Below are 24,098 nucleotides of genomic sequence, written 5' to 3'. Positions count from 1 at the left end.
GCAAAACTGATTTTGATTTTCTTCACAGGCATTTTAAAAAAAAATTATTTAAACAAATTTTCCATGTCAATGTATATATAAATAATTTTCAAAAAATCAACCTCCATTTCATAAAATTGAAATGTATGTTTTTTGTTCTCTTGCTCTATTTCCCTTTGATTTAAATATTTTTTGAAAATTTATATTTTATATATAGAGCTAACAAGAATTGTCTACAATTTTTGTAAACTATAAATCCTGGACCTGAATGCAAAAAGGTTTTTGAGTATTTCTTTCTTATTCTAGCCTTTGTTGAAGAGTATTTTAGATTAAGAAAAATTTTTACTTAAGCAAATTTGTGAAGCTTAAACCTATACGTAATATTTCTAGAAAACTCTTTCCTAAAATTTATTTTCCACCCTTAAAATATATATATTCTGCTTTTTCGTTTTTTGGCTTTGACTTCACATGACTTCACAACACTGCTAGCTTCTTTTTTTATTTATTTATTAATTTTTCTAATTTTTGACTGTCCCAAATGTTGATTTTAATATTTCTTAATAAGGTACTGGATAAGTACAAGCTTTAAAATTTATTGGAATTTAAAGATATTGTTTAAACAGTACCTCCTCCCTTAAACAGTATCTATCAAAGTTTTTTTAAGGGCCCAATGTAATTTCTCATTATATTTCTTTTATGAGATATTACATTAAAAAACCCTTCTGAAAAAACTCCTTTCCAGTTTATCTAACATATCAACATTGAAATTTTGTTTATTATTTTTCTAAGAGTTGTTTTATTAATATGAAAATATTTTTAATTGTGATTTCAGTAGTAGGTAAATTAAAAATTATTTTTTGGTAAAATAATATTCTATATAATCCACCGTTTTGGTCTAGTGGTAAACTCATCATCGTAAATCAGCTGATTCTGAAGTCGAGAGTTCTCAGGTTCAAATCCTAATAAAGGTATTTGCTTTTATTTGGATTTGAATGCTAGATCATGAATAATGGTGTTCTTTGGTGGTGGGTTTCAATTAACCACACATCTCAGGAATGGTTGACCTGATTTTGTTAATACTACAGATTTACTGGTACAGTTACATTATACTGATAAGTTGCTAATGACTTGAATTGTTGATGCAACTATAGATAAAGATATTTTTAAAAAGTATTTAATAAATTTGACCTAAAATACTTAAATTATATTTATTCATATATATATATATATATTTTAATTTTTAAGGATTCTCATAGGTTCATCTCTTGTATCCTAGTTTACAAACCTCATGATTAATTCTTGTATTCACATACAACAGTGTATTGTCTTCTTTCTCCACACACTTCCCATCGCACAATTTATTCAAGCCCTGCATGATTAGCCATGTCTCTTTCTCCACTCTTCCAAGGTCACCTGTGCGATTGATCCTTACAGTTCCAAAATGCCCATATCTCTATAATCATCTATAACTTATATCTTCTGTGGCAGGGCTAGTTACTGACATTTTCCATGTTATTTTTACCTTCTCCTTCCAGAAATGATAGAAATTTTTGTGCTCTTTTATGATTTCCACTTCCATTGTTCATCATCCTTTATTTCTTCATCACCCTTTGTCAGCATTTAAAATTATTAACCATTTTTTTAAAAATACTTATCTTTGTGTTTCCGTAATTTATCTACATTAAATTTATTTACAATGGTCCAGACTAGAGCTAGCTTTACATATTATATTGAAAATAAAACTGAGATTGTCAGGGTAATAATAATAATTATCAACTGTATCATTAGAGGAAGGGGTTAAATTTTAAACTCGATTAGGGGACCAGGATAGTTTAATAACATCGTGACAGCCCTCTTTTTTTTTAATTTAAGGACTGAGGATCTGTAGCAGTGATAGAAAATTTATAAAACAATTTTATATTAATATCCATATTATTATATATTTGCATTAGCCATTAAAATAAATATAATGTACATATATATATAGTATATATGTTGTGTCATAAGTGCAATGATTGCAGGCGAACTGACACAAGGTAAACTCACTTCCAAAAGTTACCAACCATAAAAAAAAACTAAAAAAAACAAGCATGGTGTGTTAAGCTTGTAAGGAATTAAGCAGTCTTACATTGTTTTCTTCATTGAATTAAATGGTGTCCTGAAAGGTGTTAACAAAACCTTAGGCAAACCTTTGATTCAGGACATCATCATAATAAACAATAAAGTTCATGTGGATAAATGCCGTATCTCTCGCTTCATTTCTCCTCGTCGTTATTTTATGCTTTCAATAAAAATGTTCATCTTAAGATCAGATTGAGAAAATGAAGAAAAAATCAATGAAGTTAGATGTACATGTACCAACCAACACTTGTGCAAAATAAATAAAGTTTGAAAATTTTACCTTTGAAAACTCCAAAATAGTATCTATTTAAATTATTTAATCGTTAATATCTCTATAAATATTAATTTTATCAAAAAGTTAATATTATGCCTTTTATTATGAACAAAATGACATCTCATTTTCTCTGCCTTTGGTTCACAGAGCGAAAGTGGAACGAGATAGGGCATTTCTTCGCATGAACGTTTTTGTTTATTTTGATGTCCTGAATCAGCCCCTTAGATCTGGCTAATACATTTCAGGACACTCTGTATATTACATACCATCATGCCAAGCCCACTGAAATGCAAGTAATATCCAGTCATGCAAGTGACAATCTCTCTATTCACTAGAAGATTTAAGTATAATGAACATCATTATTCTCAGAAAGAGCAGCTGGGGGATTACTATTACTTGTACCTTAGATACTTTACATGCTTTTCTGTGCATTATTTCATTTGATTATAAGAATTGTGTAAATACTTTAACCTTTCTCTTTCTTTTTCCTGTTTAGCCTCCGGTAACTACCGTTTAGATAATTCTTCAGAGGATGAATGAGGATGATATGTATGAGTGTAAATGAAGTGTAGTCTTGTACATTCTCAGTTCGACTGTTCCTGAGATGTGTGGTTAATTGAAACCCGACCACCAAAGAACACCGGTATCCACGATCTAGTATTCAAATCCGTGTAAAAATATCTGGCTTTACTAGGACTTGAACGCCGTAACTCTCGACTTCCAAATCAGCTGATTTGGGAAGACGCGATAACCACTAGACCAACCCGGTAAATACTTTAACCTAATATTAAAAAAAAAAACAATTTTTTCATTCTTGCTTACCATTCAGAAGAACCTACTTTACCCATTCCTCCCCCAGTTTTTTACAGCATCCATTATAATTTATGATTTTATAGATTTATTTTTTTATTTTTTGCAGAGATGGAGGCGGCGTTGGTTTGTTTTAAGACATTCTGGTGAACTTCCAGGTCAATATTTCCTATATTATTATACAGATAGAAATTGCCGTAGATTAAAAGGACAGATTGACTTGGATCAGTGTGAACAGGTATAAATTTATTTGTTTAATTTTGCTTAATTATTAATTTTTTTTTCTTTAATGTTCTTTGTAACTAAATAATATTTCCTTTAAGATAAATGTAGATTTTTGCTTATTAATCTCTTTCTATTGCTGTGTGAAAAGTTTTTAACATTCAGTATCAGCAGTGCTATATTTATTATGCGATGCAATTTGAAAAATAACCTAAGTTTGTCGTTTTACTATATTAAATAACTAAAAGTTAACAATTTAATGATAAATAATAGTATATATATATATATCTCGAAAACAAGTAGGAAATGTTTTGAGATAAAATTAATTAATCAGTAATGTTGCTTTTGATTATTTGTTTTTATTTTTTTTTTTTAGGTTTTATTAACCAACCACAAAAAAGGAGGAGCTTTTTGACTATAACTTTTTTCCTTATTTTTCATTAGATATAACAAATAAAGTTATTTTTCATGAAAGTTGTGAAAATTAACAATTCTGTTCCTGAATAGTGAATCTTATTGATTTTGAAGAAATAATCACTTTTATCAAACAAAATTCAGTACATAAATAATGGAAATGTACATGATGAAAATAAATAAAAGAAAAAAAAAGGCAAAACATATCTTTTATTTCACCAGGAGTTAGCAACTGAATTACTCTTAAATATAGGATCCTTATTTACCTACATCATTATGTACTCAGCTACACACACTTATATATACCCATACAGAATCACATTAAATAAATTATGCTATTTTATGTATTAATATAACTAATCTCTAAGTTTCCTATTCAACTATTGAATAAATAGGTTATCGTTCTTTTGAAGGATATTAAAATTCAAAAATACAAATCCTTTTGAAAGGAGGAAAATGTGGCCTGTATACATGGAATACAATATTTACCATCTGTTTAGTATTGTACCAAAAATTCTTCCAAAGCTGCCAATCAATTCTTTTTACCACTTATCTTGTAAAACATCATCAGAATCTTAAAAAGCGTACAATAAAATCATCATTATTATAAATGAAATAAATTTCTATTTGATTTCATTCAATTTTTCAGTCTTATATAAACCTTTTCACTTATAGAAATAGATAAAACCTTTGGTGGCAAGTATTAACCAAAATTGTAATACTGTATTCCACTTTTTTATAAGTCTACAGAATGTCATTGTAAAGAGTAGGGACAGAGATCTCAGATAAAAAGTAATCGCCTGCGATAATTTAAGCATTAATTTTTTTTAATAATTTGATTTGACCTGTAAGTTGTATTTTTTTCTAAAGCCTTACTCGTGTCCAATTACATCACGATATTTTAAAAGGATAATTTCCCTTATTTAGGAATCATATTGGGGCAAAAAAAAATAGTGTATTGCCTCTAAACATTGGCATTTAACAGTACAAATATAATGAGTAAACAGGAAAATATTTTAAAAAATTGTTGCAGCTTATATCCTTTTTTTTAAAATAAAAAAATAGTTGTATTTGTTGTAGATACATTCAAGTAGAAGGCTAAATTCAAGGCTAAACATTTTTTTTTTTTTATTATTCTGCTGTCATATGTCATAGCTAGATTCTTTTTATATATATATATATAAAATACCAAATGGAAACGTTACCCCGTGAGTAAATAGTGTACGTAGAAAATACACCTGTAATAAAGATTATAATATTACAGTTTTAGGCCCAATCAGGATCAGGTTAGTACAGCAGATAAGTTTCTAAATCCAGAGCGAGTTAACCTTCATGTAGCTATCATATTCTAATTAAAAAAGGATATATTTCAATTAAATGTATTGTTTTACCGAGTGCAGTTTAGAATAAGCATCTAGTGTTGTGAATATACAAGGGGCATTCAGGTCAATCCAGTACTATTCATTTTTAATAAATGTAGAACACACTTATGATAGTAAAAAGTACTTTTATTTCTTGATGTAATCACCTGGTCCATTTATCCCAGCATTTCACTAGCGCTTGGATACCCGCAGTGTAAAAAGATTTGTCGAAAATAAGATAGGACTGACTGCTTCACCGCATTGTTGCTGTTGAAATACTGACCTCCCAGGAACAATTTCAAGGGCTCAAACGGGTGAAAATCGCTGGGAGTGAGGTCTGGACTGTACAGGGGGTGTGACAGTAACTCCCAACCAAGATCTTGTAGCGTGCATGCCATGTAGTGGATGGCTGTACGCAGTCGTGCATTGTCCTGCAGAAACAGAACACCTTTAGCGATCACATCAGGCCGTTTTTTCTTGAAAGCAGTATTCGCATCTTGAGGAACTTGCAGAAGTACTCGCTGTTAATATTGACTCCACAGAGTACAAAATCGACCTGAACGATGCCATTTTTATCCCAAAAACCTGAGGCCATAATTTTGGTGGCTCCAAAGCCACCTCGACCAGGATCATCCCTCACTGATGTACAGCCTTCTATAAAATGTACGGCCACTCAAATGTTTTATTACAACTAAGTCTTATCTATACTGTGCAAGGAATCGCGAATAACGAAACGAGTTTTACGCCTCAGTTTTACGAAAGGAGTTTTACGAAAGGAAATGAGTTTTACGCCTTCATTCACAAGAAGTTTAATTACAACATGCTGTTCCACATATCCATTGACTACATTGGACATCATGTTCTTTACGACTGACTGTTGTTGTTTAATGTTGTTTCACATCAGCATGCCTTGCAGTAATAGCTGACACTTGTACCTTATCTGTACAACCAGTAGAATACACAGGTATCCCCAATTACAATTTAGTTAACTTAAGTCCTGGATTGACATGAACATCCTTCGTATATTATATATACTGTTAGTATCTCTATGTTAAATAACACGTAAATCATTTATGCTATCTAAGTTGTAGATTCTCCTACAAAAGCTGTTGTTTTAGAGTATAACAGAGTTGGAATCTTTTTACCATTTATTAAAATTAAGAAACCCCTTGGCTTTGAAGTCATGAGCAAGAAATTTACTTAAGAAAAGTCCTAAGTGTGCAAATATTTGTATTTTGTCAGATAGAAAAAAGTTTTAGATGCTCTGGAAGCATGTATTGTACATTAAAGATTGTTTGAAATTGTTTTATAGCCCTAAATAAACCGGCTAATCACAGTACGATTATCTAATACCCCATATGTGTACATGGATTAAATGATATTTGGAAATGAAATGGTGGGCTAATTGTCTGAAAAGTTTATTATTGAGCAGGACCACTAAATTTACAGAAGAAGAAATTTTTTACTAACCTGAACAGAATGTAGAAACCTAGAAAGGATTATTTTCCTCTCTTTAGAAGGCTATTTTTCAGTATTTACTCTTAGTTAAAAACCATTTTGCCTATTAGTAAGTCCACTTACTTATCATGGTCTTCTTTGATACCGTATGTTGGGAAAATGTCATTTGGAAATCTACAAATATTTCCAGAAATCTAAAAATACACAGAAGAAGAAATTATATTGTTTCAGAATAACTGAATGTCGAAAATTGTATTTCTTCAAAGAAATACACTTTCTTGTATATCTGAAGAAGGCAACTTTATTAAATACTGAGATTACAAAGGTTTGATCCCAAAATTATGTGTAAGATTTGGAAGATGTTTAATCTCTGAAGACTTAATAAAAGGTTGAACCACAAAAGAGTACTTAGATCTTTGTAATAATGGCCTGAATCTCCCAAAAAATACTGTTCAACTAAATCTACCAGGAATTTTACCAAATTTCCAGCCAACCAGTCTTCTATTGGCCAATGTTAAGTACTAATTGCACCTTGTAACATTTTCTTAGACCTCAACCCATTTTCAGTAATCATTCTCTGTATTATTACTTAGGATGCATGGAAAAAAATTTATATGAAACAAAGATCATGATATTTATAGAAGGTTTTTGCTTAAAACTTTATAAAAGTCATAAATTCTAAAGTTAGTGTTGATTGTCTGCTGTTACGCAAAGCCTAAACGGCAATAAAAGAAGTGTCCTAGTTGTTTGTAATATTCATAGAATAGCAATCAGTGTCTTGCCATTTCAGTATCGTGTAATGCCAACTAATGACTTACACTACAGTGTTAATGTACAGCACCCTATGTCAGTATTAGCATGTACTAACATCATTAGTTACCGGAATTAATTACTAGAAAACTAATTTGTTTTTATTAAAATTTTGTAACATTCTTTCACACGTAAGATGAATTTTAAATAAAAATTTTATTGAAGAAGGATCTAGATATTAAAACCAAAAAAATTAACTTTGTGTAAATTGAAACTGATTCGTGAAATTTTGAATGATTGAAAGATTGATATAAAGAGTACATCAATTTTTATAAAAAGATTGAAGTTAGAATTGTAACTGTTGTAAATGATTTTTTTTCGTTTACATTCAGCTAAACCTTTATACTGTCAAGGGTCTCTATTTTCATAAACAGAGATTTTTTTATAGTAAATGAACTATCTGTATTTATATTACATTGAGTTTAGATTATATATTTTAACATATTTATGAGTTTATAATAAATTTTATTTATTGATTATTTCTTAAATGTTTAATTTATGATATACATTATTTACATCAACATAAATTATAAATTGTTTTCTTTTATGTAAAGTATTATTATTTTAAAATATTTTGTCTGTTTATTTAACCTTTGTTTTTGTTTGCTTTTTTATATTTGCCTATTTATGTTTATGCTATGCACATGAAATTAAAGAAATTTTATTAGGAATGAACTGTAATATGAGATCTTTCGCGTTATAATAATTGGTGATAGTGTAATTCAGTTAGTACTCGTGTGTGTATACCACACTTAATATTAAATGAGATTAAACAGTGGAAATTTGAAATCATACAGAAAAAGTCATGGTGAATTTTTTAAGGATGAAGTCATTGTTTGTGACCTGAAATCTGTTAATGCCTGTGAACTGAAAAACTGAAATTGCTCTAATACAGTGAACTTTTTGTGTTGATTTATACAGATTGTATCACAAAGTTCTCGTGGAACTTTCATAACCTACTCTACTTGTGAAAATAATGGAAAATGTTCAAATATATGCTCTAAAATGCTTCGTTTGTGAGTTACAGCTAGTGAAAGATTTTGCTCGGATTTCTACTCCCCGGTGAAATTAGGTCATACTGAAATTTTTAGGATGTTAATTAAGGACCAAGATTAGTGATTTCTTATGGTTTTTGACATAAAAATCGAATAAAATAGGTCCCAGCACCATATTTGCAGTAGTTTTTGAGAAATCTTGGATGAAAACCAGTAAATTGGGTTAAACAACCTTGTTTTTTTAATGTTTGACGTACAGTAAATTTGTGAAATGAGTAATAAACAAATAAAACTTTTAAACAAAACTTTTAGACAATTTAATTCTGAACATAGTGCTATAAGATAAGTTGAATAAAACAAAGAAAAGTTTAAAAAATTTGAATTTTATTCAAATTTATAAAAGTCCCAAAGTTCCAGTAGAACTTTGTGATATACTCTGTATAGAGTAGAAGTGCGGAGATTGATTGGGTGTCATAGAAGGATTAGGTGGACCATCAAAATTTTAGATCAATTAATTTTAGACTTGTTTCCATCAATCGAGTACTTACTAGATTTGGCAAGGATGCCAAGATTATTAAAAAAATGTATAAAATTTTTCAATTTTATACATTTTATGCATTTGGTTCACCGTAGAAATATGTTTGAGAAGGTGTGATTTGATAGACATCACAAATGTTTTGTCTTAAAAATCCCAAAATCTGGTTTCGATAGAACACTATATTTTTAGGCTCACTTGGTTGCTACCAGGTTGGTAAACAAGAAGAACAGACCTATAGTGTAATATATTTCTGTGTTTAATGGTTGCCAGTAATAATCTTTTTGATCATTTACCATTAAAATTTAAGAAAAAAAGTATGGCTGTGAGGAAAAGTTCAGCAATATCTTTAGACATCTTGTTTTTTTTTTGTTTTTATAATTTCTCACTAAGATCATTTTAACTCTTATTTATCTACAGGATGTTAGAAAGAACCTTTTAACACCCTTTAGATAAATGAGAGTTAAAATAAATCGTACTGAGAAATTATGAAAACAAAAAAAAAGACATTGCTGAACTCTTATTTAACTAAATTTAAGTTTTGCAACAGCTTTTTTCACAGGTAAAAACTATCTTGAAAAAAGCTCAATCCCTATTTAATAAAATTATATTTTTTCATAGTAAATTTCAAAGAAATATTTTAAACAAAATTTCAAGTAACAGGTAAATCAAATTTGTATATTCATGTAGTAGAATCTGTAAATTCAAGTATGTAATAAAATATTTAATAATTTCTTTTATAGGAAAACCTTTTTTACATTATTTACTTATTGTTTGTTATTATTTGTTTGCTTTTTAATTAAGCTCTAACCGAAAAAATTTACCAGTACAAATATAGAACGTGTTTGTAGTAACACTAAAAATACATCATAATACATCATAGTAAAATTAAAGTTAATTTGAATTTTCAGTGTATTGAATGTTTACTATTAAGTTTAAGATAAAAGTTATATTTTATCGACTTATTTTTTATAGGTTGATGCAGGATTAAGGTTTGAAAATAGAAAACAAAAATATCAATACATGTTTGATGTTAAAACACCAAAACGGACATATTATTTGGCAGCGGAGACTGAAGAAGATATGAACAAGTGGGTCGACTGTGTTTGCCATGTTTGTGGGCTAAAAGCATATTTAACTGAGGAAAATAATTGTAAGTGTTTAATTTTCTTTTTTAAATTATTTGCATTTCTTAGAAGAAAACTTTCAGATCGTACATTTTTCATCAAAAAAGCAGTTACAATGTTCTTTTCTATCGATAACATACAGCAGTATAGGCATATATTTTTATAGCTTTTATTTGAAGTTAATTTTAATCTTCCTGCTGTAGACGGTCAATAACATGTTGATAGAGCTGCAATACCCAACACACGGCTGATTGCATATATATATCAGATACTTATCTGTTTTACACTTTCTACTTCCTTTATGTTTCATCCAATTTATGAATAACAAAGCTTTTAACATCTGTGTAGGACACTTTTCTCATTCTCACATATATATTTGAATAGAAAAAAAAATTAACAGCTTAAATATTGTGAAAAAATTGGACCAATTTTCTCAACGCTATGGATGAATGACAAAAGAGTTTTGTTTGAAGGGCTGGCATTTTTATTATCCTACATTTTTCACCTTTTAATTTTTGAATAACATATTTTTTTTTTATGAATAACATATTTTTTTATTATGAAAAGTTCTTTTCAAATAGTAAGAAGTAGAAAAAATATGTGGAAGTAATTTTTTAATATGATAGTGGACTTAAAAAAAACAATTTTATTTCACAGAAAGAAATAGACTCTAACCTAGATTATACTAAAGATAATGATTTTATATATTCCCTACTGTGTAACTCATTTTATTTCATAATAAATGCTTTTATCAAAATGTAGAGCTTTTATCAAATATTTAATTGCCTATGTATGTAAGCATAATTTTATTATTTTCCCAGAATAATGTCATTCACCATATTTTAAACAAAACAAGGAATAAATTGTTTATTATTCATAATAAAAATAAAATTGTATTGCTTAAGAAGTAATAAATTCCTAGTCTGAAAAGTAAGCTGTTCAATTGCATTAATTTTCACAGTTTCTTTCAGAATTCTGCAGCTTTTCATTCTCACATTGAGCCTACTTATATGTTATTATATTATTTTATTATTTACTGAGATTTGATTAGTTACTGTAATCTCTGACAAAATCTACACACAGTGTTATTTAAGAAAAACTTGCTGTTGTACATTTGCAGTAATTATATAATGAAACTTATTTGTTCTTATTGAATGGACTAGAATTTGAATGATTTTAATAAAAATAGTATTAAGATATTGAGAAAGGAAACTTATATATTTAATAAGAATCAGGTAATTATAATATGAGGAAAAAATGAGAAAAAGCAAGCTACTGAAAGGAATTAGCCAAAGTGTGTCCCCCATTACTTTTCAACTTACATATGAAAAGAGCAAAAAAGTTGAAAGAAAAATTCGAGAGCAGAGTAACATTGAAGGAACGAGCTGCCTGCATTTTCATGTTACAAAGATGAAGGCGTCTTTGTTGGTAAAATATGTTTTAGGTAAATTAGTCCCCTGTTTGGATCTCCGGGTTGGGACTACTAAAGAAAGGGTCTCCAGAAAATTAAAAAGTAACGTTCTATGAGTCAGAGCATGGAATGTTTAAAAAAGATGGAGGTTAGAAAAATTTAAAGAAGGAAGTGGATAGGTTAAATGTAGATATAGTAGGAATTAGCAGGGTTCAGTAGAAAGAGGAAAACGACGTTTGAACAGGTGATTTTAGAATAATTAACTCGGCTTCAAATAAAGTGCAGGCAGGACTAGGTTTCATAATGAACAAGAAGATGGGAAGAAAGTAGTGTATTTTAAAAGGCTTAGCGATAGAATCATTGTAATAAGGATAAAATCAAAACCTAAGTCAACAACAATTGTTAACGTCTATATGCCTACAAGTGCCCATTATGATGGTGAGATCGTGTTTATACAAAGAAATTGATGAAGCAATTAAACACATACGAAGGTCGTTCAATAAATCCTTAGAAAATCGAAGAGATGGCGGTCGTAGTATACCTTGAGGCAAGAATTCAAAGTGTACAATTTCATTAAAATCAAAAAACAGAGAGCATTACTTTAACAGTGAATCAAGACTGATGTGCTTTCTTGGGGCATGAAGATCTTTGCTAATTGATTGTGATGATTCAACTTTTGTCTTGATGTTGTAGCCGTAAACCCAGCTTTCGTCTCCCGTTAAGATTCTTTACATGAATGTTTCATTGTCATTGGCTTGTTCAAGAAGTTGCCAATAAATGTTCACTCGATGTTCTTTCTACTATTCAGTCATCAAACGAAGAACAAACTTTGCTGCAACTCTATGCACGTTCAGTTTTTCAGTCAAAATTTTATGGCATGATCCAGTTGAGATGGTAACCTCTTCTACAAGTTCTCTGACATCAATCAGCGATTTGCACACCAGAACATTGATTTTCTGAAGGTGGTTTTCACCAATTGAAATTGAAAGCCTTCCTGGTTGAGGTTCATCTTCAATTGAATGACAATCATGTATAAATCATGGAGGTTATGCAACAAAACTACCTCTTTGAGGAGGCAGAACAAAATGCTGCCAACCGCACGTCACTAAATATTTCCATTGGTGCATAATTAAAAATGTTCAGTTATTTTCTGAACAGACCTTATACGTACTTCCTTGCTATACTTTTTTTAATAACATAAGACACTTAACATGGTAAATGTAAATCATAAACAGAATGAAACTACAGTATATGTATTTACAGACATTTAAACAATCATAGTGTGTTGTATAACTCAGAAGACTAGACTGTGCTGACATGTCAGTATCTACAGTAATTGAATTATCATGTACATACAACTATTGTCTTCATATTGTTATGTTTATAGCCTACCTTTTGCTAGAAATCATTAAAAATATTATTTTATGTACATAAGTTATCCCTAAAAAATACACAGAATTCCACAAAAGCAATACTTCAAGAATGTTATCACACAAAAACTGTGGGTGAAGGAAAAATTCTGATTTTTTCTTTGAATTAGCATAAAAGTTACATCAGGAACAGAATAAAAGTATCATGTGTCAAAAACTGTGATTATAAGTATTATTGGTGATAACATATGTAACTGATAACTCATGATTAGTACCAGTTTCTACACATCCTTTCTCTTAAATACTTTTATTAAGACACTACTTTTAGTAACCTTTATTTATATACCTTAGAGACAGCTTTTTTTAAAGAGGCATTTTGGTATTTGAAGGCTTTTTATGAATTTAAATTAAAATAAAATCAAAAATTATAAAATGAAATGAACTTCAAAGAGTATTAAATTAGGTAAAAATTTACTTTTCTTAGTTTCTTTCTTCTTCTGCATCATTATAAATTTACTTTTCGAAATCGGCACCAAATTGAAAATTAGTAATTGGTGGTAGTTGTTTTTAATTCGATAATGACACTTATAATTAAATAAAAATTATATTTATACTTATACATTTATATTATTTATTTTGATAGTGGATTTTATTTTTCAATAATCAGGAATAACGTGTAATTTTCTTCTCATTTTTATTGATTTTATAACGCTACTAATTTAAAATAATGATGATATTCAGACTTGATAATGATGATATTTAATTAATAATGTAATTTCTTATGTTTTTTTTTTTCTACAGATTTTGGATATGGTGTTGAAGATGAACCATCTATTGCAGAAGAGTCTACACAAAACACTGATTCACCTCCTGTATCACCAGCGAGTACTATATCCGGTCCTTATATACCGATTAGTGAATGTATATCTGGTAAACCTTTATCGAGTCCGGATGGCCTTAACAGTTTCCTTGCGCTACAACAACAGCAATTACAGCAGCAAATGATTCAAACACAACAACAACAGCAACAGTTAAGTAATCTTCAATTACAGCAGTCGCAGTTGCAGTTACAATTACAACATCAGCAGCAACAGCTACAACAACAGCAACAGCAAGTTCCACCAGTAAATAAAAAAACAAATGGTGTTGTAGAGCTGTATGATGCTCCACGAAAGTTACAACCACCCGATTTAGAGCTTAGGGCATCAGGTTCAACAACGCCGCCGATGCAGAGCCCAGCAACAGATGCTGAAAGTGTTTTTACGGATGAAGAATGGGTAAATCCGCATCCAAAGCCGGTGGTTAACTGGGAAACATTTCCAAGACCGTCAGACAGTTCTTTAGAAGGTGATACTCCATCGATTAAAATGACAACAATTAGTGTTAATAAAAGATTTACACGGGTATTAAATGATAGCGATGGTGTACCTATACCACCACCACCACCACGACCTCCTAAACCGGCTCATCTTTCATCGCTTGATAATCCAGATCAGCATCAATATTTGAATTTAGAAAATAATGATAATAAAGATAAGGAAACAAGTAATAATGGTGGTGGAAATAATATAATTAGTGGTGGTATATCGGATGATATGTACGACTTCCCGAGAACTCATAATATTAATGGTGACATCGAATCAAATTGCAGTGATGTTAACGGTGTAGTGCCTCCAGTTCCACAAGCTAGACATTGTTATACCAATGCTGCACCGAGTAAGGTTGGGAACGGTAATGTTTTCCGGTATGATTTTGATATTAATCAAACTGATGAATCAAATCAACAACAACAACCAAATCAACAAATTCCACAGCAACATCACCACATACAGTCGCATAGCATTGAACCTACCTCACCTGCCTCAGAAAGTTCGTCGACAGCTCTCTATTCAAATTTACCATCGCCCTCACCATCTTTACAAACTCCAACGCTATCGTCTTCAAATATTAGTATGATTAATACTACGCTTGTTAACACATCTGGGCCGCCTATTGTTAATCGTGAATTGAAACCTGGTAGAAAAACATCAGATTCAGCTGCATCTAATGAACCTTCTCCAATACCTTTATTAGCTAGTAATCAGCCACCACCTAGTGTCGATAGAGCGTTAAAACCAACACCTGCTGCTCGTAAAAAGCATTTACAAGAACATTCTGATGATAGTAAGTATTAAATGTTTTTTTGTTATGCACCCTAAGGTTAGTAACCATTACATTATTATCGATTGATATCAATTTATGAATTTCTTCTATTTTTGCTCTAAGATGCTTTGTCTGTTATAGACCTTTATCTCTAAATTTGATAATTTTTTGAAACCAGTTTGTTATGCCTAGCTTCACAGCCGTTTACTTTTCTAAATCATTCATTCGGGATTTTCCAGTGATTGTAGAATCCAGCAGGTTGTAATAAAGTTCATCTTATTTTCTGGAATCTAAAATTATTAACTTTCTTATTGCAATTTATCCTTACTTCACACCCTTCAATTTCCTGGAAGGTGTTTCCTGAGGCATTGAAATTATTGTGGATCTCTCAGATCCACAATAATTTGTATTTTTTACTCAAGACCTACAATATTTTTATCCTAGTATTTTTTTTTTAATACCTTTTTTGGGTGATTTCTTTTTTTACTTTGTTTTATTCATACTTATTTTTAAATTGAATTTATCTCCTAGAGATGATTCATCATATTTCATTCTAAGTAAAGAATTAAGAGTTTCCAAGTAAAGAATGATGGTGAAATTTTATTCTATTATTTTATTTCATTTCTTCTAATTCGACTCATTAAACAACTATTTATATACAAAAGATGAAAATATAGTTAAAATTTTAAACAGAAATAGAAAAACATAAAAAAGGAAGAAAAACTAGATTAATTACCATTTTGGATAAAAAAATTTATTTAAATGTAGACAAGAGATTAGTCATTGTGATGCTTCTTGAAGTATGTTGTAAAGTTATTTTTTCCATTGGTTTTTGAATTTTATATCAAGTTTATTGTTGAAATTGAAAACAAACATTGCTTTATTAGCTGTCACACCATTAAAATTGTATGAGAAATTTTCCCATTCTACCATCAAGAAGGTTACATTTAATATACTTTATATTTTATGTAAAAGCCAAGTGTAAGAAAATTTAAAATTAGTATAGATCAATCACAATACTGATCGTAAATAACCAAATAGGTAAATTGTACATTTTAGTTTCAGAAAATAGACTGGCTAGGGTATTCTCTCAGAGTGCATTCCTTTATGACAAACCATCTGTATCTACATTGCAGTCATATTTTAAAGATGAATTAATTCATTTTTGAAAAGATTCTTCACATCTAAAATGATGGATTCTGATTCCATTTTCTTACCATATTTTTCTTGGGAAATCAAAATTCGATGCTACCTCAGAAATGTACTGCAAATTTCTGGAGTACATTGGGAGAGTTCCTTATTTTCTTCAGTACTGCATCATGTTGAAGTGGTATTTTTATAACTTCATTGCTCTCACCGTTATCTGAATTCTTACTTACTTATTTATTTTATTTTACTTACTTATTTTACTTTAACATTCGAAGAATGAATGAATTCAAAGGTGGGGATTATATTATATTTTCTCATATTCCCTGTGTGTTACTTACAGAGATATGGAGGAATAAGACTTTAATGTCGATTTAAAATAGGTAGGTATAGTTTTTATTAAACCGGAATATCATCTGTATAGTACAGTCTAATTTCACATCTACTTTTTTTTATATGAACTGTTAAGATCGCTGCCAAATAAAACAGATCAAAAACAATTACAGTATGCTTGCATGCTGACAGTTTTACATGTGATATATATTGCCACAGAGTTTTTAATTATGTTCCTGATACGAAGTTCAATAGTTGTTTATGTTAAATGTTGTTTATCATCCCTAAATATATTTGAGTTTTTCTGTGGGGTAGATTGTTGTTGTTGAGGTGAACTTGTGTGTTCTTCTGTAGTATATTAATGAGGTGAAAGCGTGTAACCAAGCTCTTGATTTAGTTGGGCTTGGCAGGTGCCTGCCAAGGCCATGGAAAATATTCACTTGATAGGTTTAGATCATCATAAGATGCCCTATTTCTTTCACATTTGCTTTCAAATGTAAAGGAAAAATATCACAGAGGAAATAGTCACGTATTATGTGATTGTTATCCGATCATCAGAATATCCTATTTTTTTAAATATCACGGGCATGTCAGCATTCTGTATGTTAGATAATTAGGAGGTTAACAGACTTTAGGGAATGGTTGGATTTCACTGGCATGCTGCTTGTTTTACCCGTAATCACTCAGAATATTTTGCTTAGCATTCCATTTAATAGTTGTGTAAGTTTTTGGCAAGATATAATGTGCAGAAACTTGTAAATAAATTCTTGTATCTAGATAGTAGAGTCAAGTTGCTGCTAGATTTAAACACAACTGACGTACTATACTGCAAAAAATATTGATAGCTTAAAATGTAAACATATTGCAGTTTTAAACAGCAATACTATAAATAATGCTTCAATAAATTATGAAAATCTTAAGAAAGGTGATCTGATGATGCGCGATATCATCATGCATGTATAGGTATTTTCAATAATTCTTTTCTGTTATTGGTTCTGTAGGTGTAGATCTGATGTGACTAGATTCTTACACTGTAGATGTGAGGACCTGTGGAACCAACGATTTCTTGGTGTTACCTGGTAGCAGGGACTTCCTGTGGACTCCAGCACTCCCTTTCATATTCCCCATCTATACATAAGCCTAATTGCTAAATCCATCCTTATCATCTAAAGCTAGGCCTTCTAATTCTTCCTAAAATACATACCAATGTCGTAAATAGAAAATTTTGGTTGATCGATTGACTTGTTTGCATAATAAAGCGCATATATAATTTTCTCAACTACTTCACTTGTGTTGTCTCTTTTATAACTTTACATATAGAAGGTACAGCAGTAAAACACATTATCATGGTTAAATTTGTGTTATGTTATCGGTATTCAGGTATGAATATTTAACATTTTATTCCACAATCCTTCTTTTTTCCTTTTATTATCCATCTTACTTTTGAAAAAATGAATTGTCTGAGTTCTATTGTATTATATTTTGTTATAATTACTTTTACTAATTACAACATTATTTTTTAAAGTGTTATTTTTTGTTTTTAGATATAGCAAGTCCACTGAAACTGTGTCCACCCCCGCTTAGTCGTGTATCTGTTTCTAGTGGTGGTGATTATTTAAGTTTACGTAGACATCGAGCTGCACCAAGTCCTACACCACCAGTAGGCAATCCAAGACGACATTCAGATACTTCTGAACCCGATTTAAGAACCATTAATAACGAGGTATTAATTTACTACTTACTGCTTTTATTTTATTTAGGTTTCAAATATATATTTGAAAATCGGATAAAATGAAATACAAAAATATTTTATTGAAAAAAGTTTATTGTTTTATCAATAAATCTTTTGATTAATTAAAAATAGGCACAAAAAGGACAACTTAGGTTTTTCCCATAATAATTTTTGAACAGTTACTCTTTTAATGGTAAAAGGGTGACAATCATGACTGTATTGAGTTTTCTAATAGATATGAAGTGTTCTTTACAACACCTAATTAGAAAAATTCATATTAAAATTTAGAAAAGTTCATGTAAATGTTGGATGTGCTCAGCTGAGATTGTAGATTTGGAAGTCAAGAGTGCTCAAAGGTTTAATGAAGCTGCAGTGCTTTGGGATGAAAACCACTTGCTCTGTTATAAAAGTTTTGTTTTACTGTAGCAGGGGAAGACGGAGATGCTGTATCAGATAGATAGTTCTGCTTTGGTCTATAAAAACCGTGATTTTTTTGTTTACGTATGTAGTTATCAGAAGCCTCCATTTTTTTTTAATGTAACCCCCATCCAGTTGCTGGATTTTTTAATGATTTTTATGTTATAGGGAAGAGGAGTACTTTGAGGGGGCAAGGAGCAATAATCTGTAAAATTAATGATAAAAAATAAAGTTTGGTTATTTTCTGAACAGCTCTCATATTGTCAGCTATAATAACAATTATTATTTTTAATAAACTTAAATTATTATTTTTAATGAACTTTGTTCGAGTATATTTTTAATCATCATAGTCTTAAACAAAATGAAATGCTGTCTAATTACATGTTATTTTGTTCATATTGTAATTTCTTGCAAACCGTTTGAACATCGGTTTTAGATGTATTTTTAATATATTTGTATAATGCATTATTTACTAATCGATTGTTTATTTATGTTAAAGGTTCGTTTTAACGATAAAAGATTATACAGCGCCACTTTGCACAGTTATGACAGTTCAAAACGATGGGATGAAATACAGTATCTTGATTTAGATTTAGAGGGAGGTGGCGCCAATACAGCAGCTTCAAATTCATCAACTTTGCCTGCACCTACTGTTTATAAAACAGTGGATTTTATAAAGACTGTGGCATTTAATAGGACACGACAAACTGTTGAAGCTGAACGTAAACAATGTACTGATGTTATGTGACCTTGATTTAAATATAGTGCCTTTTTTTTTTAGTTGTTTTTGTGTTTTTAAAGATTTTATTTTTTGTTTTTTTTTTATGTTCATATTAATTTTTTAGTCCTATCTATGTTCTTTTTTTCCATGAATTTTAATTATTTGATTTTTATTGATTTCTCAATTAAATTTTTATGATTGATTCCTGAATTATATACCTTAAGGAAATATTGATTATTCTTATTGTTAATAACAGTTAGAAAATAATAAAAATCAGTTAATTAATAGAAAAAACTAGTTAAGAATTAGCATTAGAACTTCCGTCAACTTTATATTAAAAAAAGTATATATATATATATAATATATATTATTTATGTTTTTAGTTGATATTATTTGGAGACTTGAAATACTGACAAAGGTTATGAATATCTGCTCATATATGCATTTTAAAATTATTTGAGGTAACTTTTTTCTCCTTTACTTGAATGTTATACTTTTACTTTGCTACTTATACAAAAAATATTTATATATATAATTATATAAAATTAACTTTTTATAATTTGTTTTTTTTATTTTATTTTAATATGAGTATATTTAAGATTAAAATAATCAGATTTAACAATTAAGTTTGCCATGTTTTTGAAAGTAAATTATTGTTAGAGTCTTTAATGTGTAATCAGTGCTAGTTTTTATCACTTATAAAACCCTGTCCATAAATTTTAATGATTCAGTTAGGGAAATGAAGTTTTTTCATTAGAGGATTTAAAGGATTGAATCACATTATATGTTAGCCTGAAATTAATAGTTACAACTTATATAATCATAAAGCTAACAAATAGATTAATTAGACAAAGAGTAGGGTAAAATACTCTGATTAATTTGAAAATTCTTGGAAGTTTGGACGTCATCCAACCCAAAAAAATCATTATACCTTTTCAATAAATGAAAAATCAGGATAACACCTGTGAAAAATAGTCTTTTCGTAAATCTTCTTATTGTTTCTTTCCTGTTATAAATCTTTATGTTCTGAAGTTTGAAAGATACCTTCTAAAGAAACAAATTTCAACTCTTGAATTCTTTAAAAATGTCATTGATTTGAGAATTTTAAAATTGTTATCCGTAAGGTTCAAATAAGTGAAATGAGCATTTTAAGTATGTTTTTTTTATCGCCCATGCTAAACATCGTAGAGTAAAAGTTTAGTCAAAATTTAATATGAGTTGATAAGGGCTGCAAGGAACTTTACACCTTTTGTGGGGAGGGAGAGGATAGGATTACTGCTTGGATTACAAGTGAAATGATGCCATAGAGCTGAACTGTAGAATGGTTTAGATGGGGTAAAAATCTGTTTAACCATGTTAAACAGAAATGTTAAGAAATGATTTCAAATGGATGTCAGGCTAATCTAGTATTGGATTTAAAAGTTTGACTATTTTGGAGGATTTGACTATTTTGATAGGTATTAGCATTTTGGTAATGGTCTCAAATAACCTGTAATCGTAGTTGTAGTTGAAATGTGAGTGATGACTATCACAATAGACTCCCGGAAGTTTCAGTAGACTTGTATTTGTTGATTCCTGTATGTCTATTTTTTGTTCTAAAATTGTTTTAATATCTGAGTAAAACAACGTTTCAAATATATAAGTTGAAAAATTAACAGATTAGGCCTTGATGTGAAAAATATAATATAATTCCAATAGAGAGGACCAATAACTCCAATTTTACTACTCAAATATCAAGCAAGAAACTAGTCACTCTCTCTCTCTTTCTCTCTCTCTCTCTCTTTTTTTTTCTTTCTTTCTTTTTCTCTCTGTTGATCCTTTTAAGTATTTTCTATTTTTCCTTCAGAGATTACAAATAGTGTAGTTTTATAGTTGAAAACAATCATTTCAAATATGCCTGGGTCAAAGAAAGATAGCTTAAGCTGCAAAATAGTAATTTTAAATCGCTCTATAAAAAATAGGTTAGATTAAATTTTTTTTTATTATCTTTTATCTAGAACCAATTTCTGACAATAGCAAATGCATTTTTTATCATCATGCTTATGTGAAATAGAATGAAATACTTAATTTAAAATAATAAATAGTCATTTCTTTGCTTATTAGTTATAAATTTTTTTATAACTTTTATAACTATTTTTTTTAACAGGAAAAGTTAAAATACCTTTTACAAAATTCAGAACTATTTAAATAACATTTTCAAAAATGTTTATGCAACAGATTATTTTTTAGTTAATTATATAGTAATTTCCATGTAGCAACAATGTTTATTATTATGTCTGAGCACTTTTGGATATTAATCCATCATCAAGAACATTTATGTGTTATGTGCTATAATTATTTCCTATACAGATTAATATATTAAATGAATTTTGTATTTTAAAAACAAAAATTATTAGCTTCCTACTGACGTGATGGACAACAACATTAATTTTACCTTTTGACAATCAGTTGTATTTCAGATTTTTGTTTTTGAAATTCAAAATTCATCTAATATATTAATTTGCAAAGGAAATAATTATAGTGCCTTACACATAAATGTTCTTGATTATGGATTAATATCCGAAAGCACTTGGACATAATAAAAATTGTTGATAAGTGGAAATTATTATATAATTAATTTATATCAATACCATGGACCACAATTAATAATAAAATTATTCTTTAGTTTCAAGTGGTTTTGAAAGTTATCAAAATGCAAACTAACATTATATAGATATGAAAGTAAGAGTTAAATTCGAAAATTCTTAAAGTTAATTCTTATTACATTTTTGCCAAAAATCTTTGAAATTATTTAGAAACCTTTAAAAAAGTTTTTAATTTATTTTCTTGTATTTCTTTTTATTTATCATTTCTGGATGGATGATATCAAATACGAACCATAAATTTAAAATAATATTAAAACAAGGAGCTAGTTTTGAATTTTACAGCTTACACTATTTCAAGAGTATTAATGTACATTGCGACAAAATTTAGTTTGTATTTGCATGAGTTTGAGTAGTAATAAAATCAATATTTTCTTTTTTAAAGTTTGTTAATATATTTTTTGAATGTTTGTGTTAATATATATTTTTCCTTGTGCTTTATCACGCCTTAAGAACCAATTATTAGCTTTTTCCATACTGAAATTAATATTAATCATCTAATTGACTTCAGCTTGTAACAAAAGTAAGAATAGATTTTTCTAAATGCTCGTAAAAAATTTTAAATCTTTACCTTTGTTTGAAATTTTTCTTTTAATACTACTGTTCTAAGAAATATTTCATTGTATTCTTTGTTTCAGTGTTATTAGTTAATTTTATATTCTCTTTATCAAAAATTATTTTTTTAATATTTACCAATTTTTATCTTCATTTTATTTACTTCATTCTGAACCCAGAAACCAGAGTTAGTGAACTTTTCATTGTGCACTGCAATAGTTTGTTGATTTTATAGGTGATAGTTCATTACACAGTCCATGCAAGATCACAGTATAGATCATGCAAGATCACAGTATGCAAGGTATACTAACTCCTGTCTGTATTTCTATGTTGATAATGAGTTTCTTCTTAAAAATAGCATTATTTTTAACAGTGAAAAACTATCATTACCTTTTTAATGTGGTTATTTATTTTAACTAGTCATTTTGTTTGGAATTATTTTTTTGAATTTATAGACCGATCGAAATAACTCATTTAGACGGGTAAAAAAATTGTCCCCTATACATTTATAAGTGGAAATGGTAAAGGGGCTTATAATTAATATAACAAAAATAAATGCATGAGCGAGGTGGTAGAGGGTTGATTTGGGAAGTTGAAAAGGGGTGAAAAATGGTATTATTGCGATTTCCGGCAAAAGTTGACATCAAAAACATTTTTGGTTATTTAAGACACAGAAAGGTATACTTTCATTAAGTTTTGTCAAAATTAAATTATTTTTGCAGAATGAAAAATAAAAAAACAAAAAGAAAGATTATTCTCAGAAATTTTGAGATTTTGTTAAACAGTGACCTCTACAAAAGTTGTGGATCATGCAAAGATCTACAACTTTTGTATTGAAAAAAATTTTTTTTCAACCCCTAATCGCTCCCCAAATCGCCTCTCCACCACCTCCGCTCATGCATTTATCTTTTTATGTTTATTATAAGCCCCTTTACCATTTTCACATATAAAAGTCCAGGTAACAATTTTTTTTTCTCTAAGTATAATTAGGTTAGACTATTAATGTTTTTTGTAACTTATTTTACAGATATATTGCTCATTTACCTCTTATTTTACAATGAATTTTCTATTAAAGTACACAAAATAATAATTTTAAAATTGACAGTGATATATTGTAATTGCTACTAGTTAATAAACAACATGACTGTGAATAACTTACGTAAACATTAATAGAGTTATTTCAATGCTAATTTGATATTGCATATTTATAAACTGTTGTGAAGCATTTTATATAAGATAAATGTTTTACAACTTTGGATGTCTTTATAACTGATAAAATAAAAATAAAAACACTGTGAATTTATATTACTTATAAATTTAAGTATTTCTCTCATGTATACTTCTACGAGCAGATTTATGTACACATACTTAAACGTAACAGGTAAAAGTATATATTTCTAATGTTATTGTTAGATGTACGAGGTGCTACCCAAAAGTTCAGGAAATTTAACCATAAAAATATAATAGTTTACCATAACTTATAATTTCCACTGTCTCCTTCAAAGTAATCCCCTTGGGCATTG

General features: G+C 29.0%; 1 protein-coding gene across 1 annotated transcript in view; it reads left to right on the top strand.

Moving 5' to 3' along the window:
- dos (daughter of sevenless) overlaps positions 1-19,588 on the top strand; it is a 105,870-nt gene extending 86,282 nt beyond the window's left edge. The window contains exons 2-6 of the mRNA XM_075378789.1: positions 3,294-3,422; positions 9,955-10,132; positions 13,689-15,050; positions 18,053-18,231; positions 19,157-19,588. Of these exons, the coding sequence (XP_075234904.1) occupies positions 3,294-3,422; positions 9,955-10,132; positions 13,689-15,050; positions 18,053-18,231; positions 19,157-19,405 (2,097 nt within the window). The 3' untranslated portion in view covers positions 19,406-19,588. The remainder of the gene's footprint in view (positions 1-3,293; positions 3,423-9,954; positions 10,133-13,688; positions 15,051-18,052; positions 18,232-19,156) is intronic.
- Positions 19,589-24,098: the final 4,510 nt, after the last annotated feature.

The sequence above is a fragment of the Lycorma delicatula genome, chromosome 11 (assembly GCF_047948215.1).
Source record: "Lycorma delicatula isolate Av1 chromosome 11, ASM4794821v1, whole genome shotgun sequence".
In the NCBI taxonomy this organism is placed as follows: domain Eukaryota; kingdom Metazoa; phylum Arthropoda; class Insecta; order Hemiptera; family Fulgoridae; genus Lycorma; species Lycorma delicatula.
This window is presented reverse-complemented; position numbering and strand designations above follow the sequence as displayed.